Here is a 9,935-nt window from a genome sequence, read left to right on the forward strand (position 1 = left end):
CTTAAAGATATTCGCCTTCCTATTTAATGAGTTAGGCCTACGCAGTCTAATCAGTAATCCAATACTGATAGTAAAACTGGTATTTTAAGGCTTCTTGTAAAAAAAAAAATCAATGATATAAAATAAGATCTTTTAGCAAAACTGATACACATTGATTATACCTACACAGATTAAACAGGAAAAATATGCAAATTTACGATTTCATTGTTACCTACGACAAAAGCAAATTAAGTAACCAGCAGAGGGCACTCACAAAAGAGGGGAGGGCTGGTCACAGCCTCAAAGAGCACTGCACTTACTTACCTTACTGTGAAAACAGAGCATTTTCATAGAACACTGCAGTAAGGTAACCTAAGTCTCACCAGCTACAAAAAATGAGGTCTGTATTAACATGATGACTGAAAATCTAACATAATCCTTACACTAGGGTCTTGTATCTGACCATCTAAAAGATGTTTAAAACTGTGTGTGGCGTATCAGGACTTCAACCTTAGCACTACTGACGTTTTGGACCAGCTAATTGTTGTGGGGGCTGTGCTGCACACTTCGGGAAATTTAACAGCATTCCTGGCCTCCACTCCACAGAAGCCAGTAGCAGCCCACTCTCCTAAGGTTGTGGCAACCAAAAACTTCTCCAGAGGATGGCAAACGTCCCCAGTGGGCAAAGTCATCCACCACCCTTCACTGGTAACTACTGACATACACATGTACAAAATCACAAAAACTAACAGCTTACACCATTACATAAAGCTTTTCTTACACCACTCTCCAAAACTGGTTTAGTATTATTTTTCTCTCTATAATTCTAAATACCTTGCTTCTATAACTGACATGGAAAAGAAGAAGAAAGAGAGAATCCAATAAGCCTTGGTAAATAAAGTACCCCATAGTTTAGAACACTGAAGATGGAACACATCAATTCAATTATGAATCCATTCTGCCTTACTGAGTAGGGCATATTACTTGGACTGACTTAGAAGTGGGACATTAACAAGAGCAGGCAGATGTCAAATAACTAGAGCCTCAGAAACAGTTCTTCTTGTTTTGTATTTTTTACTGGCACATTATATCCAGTAGATACTCAATATGTATTTGCTAATTAATCAAGTGATCTTTGTCTATAATTATCTCTAATTTTAAACACAAATTTTACCTTGGAAAAAAATCTCAGGAAGTATGTTTTGGTTACAAGTGATTTCTAAATTATAAAAACATACATTCCTAGCCAAGTATTGTTTGGGGACTTGTTTTGAATGTTTAATAATCTTGTCCTACTAATGAGGTATTTCATTCTCTCTCTGAAACTATTCAGTGGACTTCAAGGGAGATCAACATATGTTCTTTCAGAACAGAATTAAAGGTGATTATCATATGCACAGCCTCAAATATAAACATGCTCCACCTATGTGTCATGCCTAATTCTGCACTGTATCTTGCTAAGTTCAAATTTTGGTGTATTGATAAATCTAAATTAGTCTCTATCATAAATATTTTCTAAACGGGAAAGACAGCTAGTTTTTTACTTTTAGAAAGTTTTACAAGGCTCTGTAGAAATTCTATTTAACTTGGTTTCAGAAAATTTATATTAAAATCTCACCACTTAGCAGCTAAACATCCTTGGATGAGTTAGAACCTCTCCAAGACCATTTTTATGTACAAAATGAAACACTGACCACCCCCTTACCTACCACAGAGTACATCTTTGCAAATTCTTAATCACTAAAAAAATACCGTATCACTTTATTTAGAATGCTTTTAAATTTATTTCCATCTTGTTAACGTAGGAAAACTGATGAGAATTCCAAATGTGTCGAGTCTATATCCACTCTAATTTTCTCTGAGCCCACATTACTGACCAATCAAAACCCAACAACAGCACTGAAATCTTCTGTCCTCCAATTTAACTTTCTACAGTAACATGGATTCAACATTTTGAAATACAGTCAACTATTTATTAAACTACTAGTTTCTTTTGCCTTTCTTATAGTTGAACCAAGAACTGAATACGTCAATTCTGTCATAGACTCACTGTAACTTGGGAGATAAGAGATAATATCAGCCGCCTTTTCCCAGGAGGCTAAACCATGAGAGAATGTCAGCTTCAAAGTTCACAATCAATGCTTCTCAGGGTTAAGACTTCTGGTTTGGCAGGAATCATGGAGTTATACATTTAGGTTTATGAACTTTTTCCACCTTTCTCCCAAATAATAGATTAACTACTAGCTTTACTTCTTTAAGATTCGTATTAACAATTTTGAACAAAAGGTTCCCTAACGTATTTTATCTAATGCGTGCACCTATGATCTCATGCCATGTACATTCATGATCTCTGATAGGAAAAGGTGTAATGGAATTTATTCAGATGTTCAGGGAAGATGGAGAGCACGTCTGTTGAAATCATCTTCCAAAAATCCCAGGAAAATTTTCATGCTTAACCTGAAGTCTATTTAAACCTCCTTTTACATCTGATTTAAATAGTAGAGTAAGCCAAGTAACACTGAAATAAGTGAACTATTCAATTCTTCTTAAAGAAAAAAAAAAAAACTATAGTTCAGGATTAAATTGATTTATCCTAATTAATTAAGTATAAATAAGTAAAACAACATAAGAGGTCACATCAGACAACTGCTCCCCTTTAAACTTGGAAGCCAAATAATAATGACTTTTATGTACCTTTGGAAATACACATTATTTTTCCACTTCTTTGTAGTACCAAGCACCCTGACATTTCCTTCAGATTAGTTATCTAATTGATCCTCAGAGTTCTGAGCTATGGGGCCAGTATCGTGGCACAGCGGGTAAAACTGTGGCGTGTGGTGCTGTCATCCCATATGGGTGCTGGTTCCTCTCCTGGCTCCACTTCAGAACCACCTCCCTGCTAACGGCCTGGGAAAAGCAGTGGAAGATGGTCCCGGTGTTTGGGCCCCTACCACTCCCATGGGAGACCTGGAAGATGGTCTTGGCCCCTAGCTTCAGTCTGGCCCAGCCCTGGCTACTGCAGCCATTTGGCGAGTGAACCAGTGGATGGAAGCTCTCTCTGTGTATCTCTCTCTAACTCTTTGAGATAAATAAATCAATCTTTAAAAAATAAATAAATAAAATGTTCTGAGCTACGTAAACATTTTCCCAAGGCCACCAATGCCCTCAGAATCTACCTCAGTGCAAAGTACTTCTAAGACACTGCACAGCACAGTACCTTACATCCTGCATTTTGACCTGTTCTAGATTCCACAGCTTTGGACTTAGAGAAAGTCCTGGGAAATTCTTCAGAACTTAGAAAATCTGTATATCAAATCTAGAACAAAAACTAAGTGATTATGATTGATTAACCTGCGGTAAAGAGAACTAAGAAATAATCCAGGCCGGCGCTGCAGCTCGATAGGCTAATCCTCTGCCTGCGGCGCCGGCACACCGGGTTCTAGTCCCGCTTGGGGCACCAGATTCTGTCCCGGTTGCTCCTCTTCCTGTCCAGCTCTCTGCTGTGGCCCGGGAAGGCAGTGGAGGATGGCCCAGGTGCTTGAGCCCTGCACCCACACGGGAGACAGTGTAACAACAGATGGAAGACCTTCTCACCTCTCTCTCTCTGCCTCTGCCTCAAACTCTGCCTTTTAAATAAATAAATAAATCTTAAAAAAAAAAAAAAAAGGCATCAGATGGGGTGGGTGCTGTGGCACAGCAGGTTAAGTCGAGGCATGGATGTCTACTTCCCGTATGGGAGTGCCTGGATAGTCCTGCTTCTGCTTCTGACCCACCTTCCTGTTAAGATGCCTGAGAGATAGCAGACAACAGCTGTGTACTCGGGTTCCAGCCACTCACATATGAAATCCAGATGGAGTCTCTGGCTCCTGGCTTCAGTCTGTCGCCAGGCATTTGGGAAGTGACCCGCGATGGAGGATCGGTTTCTCAATCTCAAACTTAGACTCTCTTTCCTCACCACCCCCTCCACCCCATCACTCTGTGAAATAAATAAATAAACAAACAAACCTTTTTAAAGAAATGCACCACGTAGTGGTAGATCTCCAATACTTTATCGTTGAGAGGAAAATATTCCCAATTAAATTTTAAAAGCAACCATCAAACTTCAAATGACTGCATTTCACTAGTACAATTCAGTCAAACCTCTACATATGATGTTAAAATATGAACTTTAAAAGTTACATTTCTCAGGTACAGTTAAGATGCAAATTCACATTTTTATTCTCACAAAAGCTCTGAAGCACACACTCCCAATCAGAATGCCCATAAAATGAAACAGCGCAAACATAATGAATCTTGATACTCTCTAAGACACTATTCAGAGGCAGGTGTCACCACACCTCTCATTAGATATAACTTCGGTGGAAGCCTTGAAACACAAACACATTTCAAATAACTTTGTCCGTATAATTAATTACCCTCTAATAAGTACTCACAAAAATGATCAGACAAACCTTTTTTGGTATCAAAGGGTGGTCCTGCACAACATATATTAAAATAAGATTTACCTCAATTGTAGGGTCATATTCATCCACAAAGTGATTCTGAATTAGCTGTATCGTCAAGGCACTCTTGCCTACGCCACCAGCTCCAACTACCACAAGTTTATATTCGGTCATTTTCAGCAGGCCTTATAATAAAAATAATGAAAATGTGACTAAATTAGAATGTATCACTCATAACGTTAATATCCTATCAAATTATCACCGCCTTTTAACAAAGTCACCTGTATATGAAACACTCTAAGAGATTTTTTGAAATGCAATGATAAAAATTCCGTGATGCAAACTTCAGCTGACTCCAGATATGTATTAGGTGATATGAACCTCATCTACAAACTCCCTCACCGACATTTAAGAAACACGCACACCAAGTACATAGACAGTTCCTTTAGGTCATTCTAGCTCAAAAGTCACACTGCTGTTCTATGGCAGCTCCGCGTGCCATGACTTCACAGGGTGCGAGCGGCTAGCCCAGCTCCTTACACCCTGCAGACACGCCCACACAGACTTGCTGACAGCCAGCTCCACTGCTGCCGCTGCAGTGCTCCCAGTCCACTGTGGCCTCTAGAGTTTGAAGTGGACCCTGAGTGTCTCTGCTGGGCAGCCAACAGCTAGGAGAGCTTTTCTAATGCATCTCTGTGCTCACTCTCCATAGTATCAGCAATCAGATAGGGGTAGGAGGGGCAAGTCAAGTAAAGCTGGAGCGTGCCATGGAGGAATAAAATTTAGACAATGAAGAAGATAAAGACAGTATCTGATGATACTTGAATCTGTAAAATATTTCCTGGGGAAAACAAAGGCAAATACCAAGAGATCTTTGCAAACTGTAAGTCAGCTGCTCAGTAAAGGTGATGTGATAACCAATCACAATATATGATCCTGTATTAGTGCCGTAAAACAGCACTAACACTAGAAAAATATAATTAAATAAAATTTAATGACAAACACTGCTTTCAGTAAAAAAAATGAAAGCTGTAAGTGAATATTGCTCAGTAATTTATGTGACTTTTACTCTTGGCTTCTCTTAAATCTTCTCCCAACAGGTTCAATAAACACAATATGTACAGTTTCATGCACAAGCTAGAGAATATTTTATTTTGAACTTTTTCAAATAATATAGTTGACTGTTTGAACTTTTTCAAATAATATAGTTAATTTTATCTCCTTTCCCTTACGTAACAAGTTATTACAAATAAGAAGTACAGTGCAGAAATGGCAATAAATTTACAATGATTTTTTAATAGGGTAAGCAGTTCCAGATTCACATGTATATACTGTAGATTAAACAAAATACATGTACTATTCTATTTCCTGAAGGCCAAGAAACATCCCAAACATTACACCCCACTGACCCCCAGAGAATGCTCACCAGGTTTCCAAATACCACATTGACCTCCTCACCTTGCTCTTGAGCCCCTCCCAGAGAGTGCCAGAAGCTACAACACTGTGTGAGTAGCATGGGTATCTTCGTACACCTCCCAGCCTCTGCTCACTGTGTATCTAGGACAGAACTGAAAGCTACCTCACATCTCTTACTCTGCTTGCCCAGTCTTCTCCCAGATGTAGGCAACCTGCAGAAGGGATCCCACCAAAGAGAATCCCACCAAAATGTTTTCTCTAGCTCCCTGCCACCTCAATGCCCACAGCAGACTGGCCGGCCCCAAAGAGCTGTTCTGAAAATGTGGGCCGCGGAACCCCCCAGGTTCCCAAGACTTCTTTTAAGGCCTAAGAGGTGGAAACTATTTTCATTACGACACTAAAATGTTATTTGTCCTTTTCAATCGCATTCTTTCACGAGTGTACAGCAGAGTTTTCCAGACCTATAATCACAATGAACTGAATGGAGAGGCAGATAGGAGAATTCAGATGTGTTCCATTAAGCCACATAATTAAAGGATTTATTAAAGTGTGAAACAGCTCCATTCTTACTTATTTTTGGTTATGATCTGGAAAATAGTTTTCAATAAAACATTTATTCATGTTACCAAGTAATGAGCTTATTATTTCTATGTCTAAATGAATTCCCAGATTTTTAAAATTCTCAGTTTAATTTCCAATGCAGTAAATATTGACAATACCTCCTGATACAACAATTTTTGATATCCTCAATATTTGTATGAGTGGTAAAGGGATCCTTATGGCCAAGAAATGTGCTGACCCAGGAGGTACTGTGAACAGATAGATTACAGTTTAGTTATATACATATGTGTGAATTCAGAAACACACACCTTTTGGTCTATGTGTTTATGCAGTGGTTGTTTCTAGCACAAAAAAAAATTACTAAATCACTTTCTCAATCCAAGTAATATTTAGACCCTTTAGAAAGAACTAGGTAGGTCTCCACAGAGTCTTACTGATGGAAGATCACAGGCCAGAAGAGGCCGCTTGCCCAAAATTACAGCAGCTAGCAAGCGGTGAAAGTGGGACTAGACCCCACGGAACTGCCATCCACCACCTCGGCGCAGGAAACACGCTCGTGGATGGGGCCAGCCTCAAATCCAACAGTGCAGACAGCGACCATTTTTGATGTGCACAGCCTATCCCACGTCGGAGTCAGCACTGGGGACCTGAGAGTGACACCGGCCACACGGTTATTTCTGAGGCCCTGACCACCAACAGACTTTGAAAAATCAAGGTCTAGCCCAGCCGTATAACCCGCAAAGCCCTCTGCTGTTAACCTCTTGTTCTGAAGGTTCAAGCCAGCTGGCCTGGGCCTCCAGCTCTAAGGACCTGAGAGTTTACAGGGGGCCGGTTACTACAATGAACTCCTGGCGTGAGTCAGTTTTTTTTTTTTTTTAATTGCTTTTTAGGAGTACTGCGGTAACTCCTGGGATAGGGAGAAGGGCAGCCAAGACGAGCCAAAGCAAGCGCCAAGCACAGGCAAATTCAACTTCAAGTACTATGAGAGCTACCGGGGTCTACTACTGCACTGGCCAGGAAAAAAAAAAAAAAAAAAAAGCCCAGCTTCTGCTCGGCGGGTTTCCTCGCCGTTTTTTTTCACCCGACAAAGCAAAACAGACCTTCTGGGATTAACTTTTTCCTTTCCGCCGCGGGCCCCCGGCTCTACGTGGAGGGCGTGGGCCACCTGTTCTTCCACCACCATCACCACCTCCTCCTTTGTGACCACGGCAATGTCACAGCTCACACGGGGGGGGGGAGGGGAGCCGCCAGGAACTCGGCGGGCAGGGGCAGTTCTTGCTGCACAATAACCTCCGGCAGCGGTCTCGGAGCGCGTGCAGGCCGGGGACGCCCCCCGCCCGACCCGCACGCCCCGCACGCCCCGCGCCGCGCCGCCCCGCCGCCGGGACCTCTCCCCCGCGCCAGCCTGCGCTCCCGGGGCAAGTGCGGCGGCGTGCCCCGGAGATGCAGCCGGCGGCCGCCCAGCCAGCGCCGGGGAGCGGGGCAGAGGGGTGCGGGAGCCGGGGCCCCGGCGAGCGGGAGGGGAGGGGGAGGGGAGGCCGAGCGCGGCGGGAGTCACCTCCACCGCGCCCGGCCGCCTCCCGCCGCGGCTCTCGGCGAGGAGGAGGAAGGAAGGGGTTCCCCGTCCAGGAAGCTGCACCAGCGGCGGCCGCCGCTAGCCTCACCCTCCTCAGCCCCGCACCGCCCATGCCTCATTCCCCCCGCGTCGCCGCGACCCCCCCCCCGCCACCGCGGACGCCCGCGCGCGCCCCCCGCCGCCTCCAGGCTCCTCCCGGGACCCCCTAATTCATTCGCCCGCCGCCGGCCGCGCCCGGCGCTGAGGGTCGAGACCCGGGCAGAGGGGCCCGGGAGGGGTGGTCCGCTCCCTTACCTCTCCCCTGCACCTGGGAGCCGCCGAGCCTCAGGCCCCCGCCGCAGCCCTCAGGGCCCGCGCCGCAATCGCTCCCAGTCCGAAATGGCGGGGGCCGGGAGTCCTGGCCGAGCAGCCGCCACCGCTGCTGCCGCCGCCGCCGCCGCCGCCGTCGCCGCCGCCACTACCACCACCGCCGCCACCACCGCCGCCGCCGCCGCCGCCGCCGCCACAGCCGCCGCTGCTGCTGCTGCTGCCGCTGCTGCCTCCGCCGGGGAAATCGAGCTCCGAGCACACCGATGAGTTCGGGGCCGGGCGGCCGCAGAGGGCAGAGCTATCGATGTGTTCCACGCTCGATTCCTCTCCAGACCGGCGCTGAGGAGGGAGCGGCTGAGGGCGGTGTGGGAAGAGGGCTGAGAGGGAGGCCGCGCGCGCCGCCGGGGAGGCGGGGCGGAGGCTGGCCCCGCGGGGGAGGGGGCGGCGGGGCGGCGGGGCGGCGGGGCGGCGGGGCGGGCGGCGCCTGGGCGGGAAGGAGCGGCTGTGGGACCCGCGCGGCAGGGTCGGACCCCTGAGACGTCGGCGCGCCCTGCCCGCGTCCACACCGAGGAGCCCCGGGGACCCCCGCAGGGTCCAGCACAGCCCTTTCGTGTCGTCACCTGCACGTCCGTGAACAGGCAGTCGCCAAACGTGGGAGGCGACAGTGGTGGCTTCGGGAGAGGCCCGGGGCTTCGTGATCGCCGCCCGAACGGCCGCCACAGACCCTGTCTTGGTCCTGGGGATCCGGGTTGGTTTGCTGTGTCTCTGGGGCTTCGAAGCCAGTGCACAGTCTCCGAGGAAGGGTCTCCGAGGTCCCCGGTGCCCCCGGAGCCCGAGCGGAAGGCGAACTCTTTTTCGGTGCAAGTACCCAGGGCAGTTTAGACTGGCGGAGAGCCGCTCCAAGGTTCATTAGGAGGCTGGGTAATGAGCTAAGGAGGTCAGACATGAAACAATGGGGGCGATTAAACGCCTTAGCGAGCCCGGAGTCTACCTGCAAAGGCCCCTGGGAGAGCTGGAGGAATTAAGCAGGCCCTCTGCTTCCAGTGCTGTCCCTCCAGCCCACACCACAGACCAGCAATTCGGTTATTTTAGATCCCAGCCATTATGTCTGCTAACCAAGGCTTGACATCAGCGATCGCCGTTTTCTTTCTCTGCGTGTATGGGCTTTAATCTGCACGACTTTTATTCCAGCCTCCCTCTCCCAGCACCAGGTGGGAGGCAGAAGAGACAGGTGGAAGACGGGGAAGGGAAAAGGCTGTGCCTACTCCGTGTCAAGTGTTGGCAAAATGTTTTGCACATATCATCTTATTTAATCATCACAACAACCTCCTCAGGTTGACTAGTTTTCACTTTCTTTTTAGAGGAAGAAACTAATTTAGAAAGGTTGAAAAAAAGTGGTCTAAGTTCACTAAGTTAAAATGTGAATGATTCTTCATGGCAGATCATGGTCGATCCTAACCCCCAGCGCCTCCTATCCCACTTAACATAAAAGCAAAATTCTTCTGCACATCCTACATGACTTTAGGTTATCTGATGCTCCCGACTGTAACTTCTCTGAACTCTTACCCTGGTACTCTCCTTTCTTTGCTTCCATTCGTACCCACTGCTGGCTGGCAGCCTCCCCTGAAAACACTCCTTCCTTTACACAGAAC

General features: G+C 46.6%; 1 protein-coding gene across 7 annotated transcripts in view; it reads right to left on the minus strand.

Annotated features, from left to right (window-relative positions):
- The window catches only part of KRAS (KRAS proto-oncogene, GTPase), a 50,508-nt gene extending 41,584 nt beyond the window's left edge, over positions 1–8,924 (minus strand). For 4 of the 7 annotated variants that reach the window (XM_051850337.2, XM_051850340.2, XM_051850342.2 and 1 more), the window contains exons 1-2: positions 8,269–8,402; positions 4,485–4,606 (exon numbers count right to left, since the gene is read on the minus strand). In XM_051850337.2, coding sequence (XP_051706297.1) covers positions 4,485–4,595 — 111 coding nt within the window. In that variant the 5' untranslated portion in view covers positions 4,596–4,606; positions 8,269–8,402. Of the gene's footprint in view, positions 1–4,484; positions 4,607–7,498; positions 7,648–8,268; positions 8,403–8,903 lie in introns of those variants that run through there. The other 3 variants (XM_070049515.1, XM_051850341.2, XM_051850338.2) reach the window with 2 other exon arrangements.
- Positions 8,925–9,935: the final 1,011 nt, after the last annotated feature.

The sequence above is a fragment of the Oryctolagus cuniculus genome, chromosome 9, assembly GCF_964237555.1.
Source record: "Oryctolagus cuniculus chromosome 9, mOryCun1.1, whole genome shotgun sequence".
Lineage (NCBI taxonomy): Eukaryota > Metazoa > Chordata > Mammalia > Lagomorpha > Leporidae > Oryctolagus > Oryctolagus cuniculus.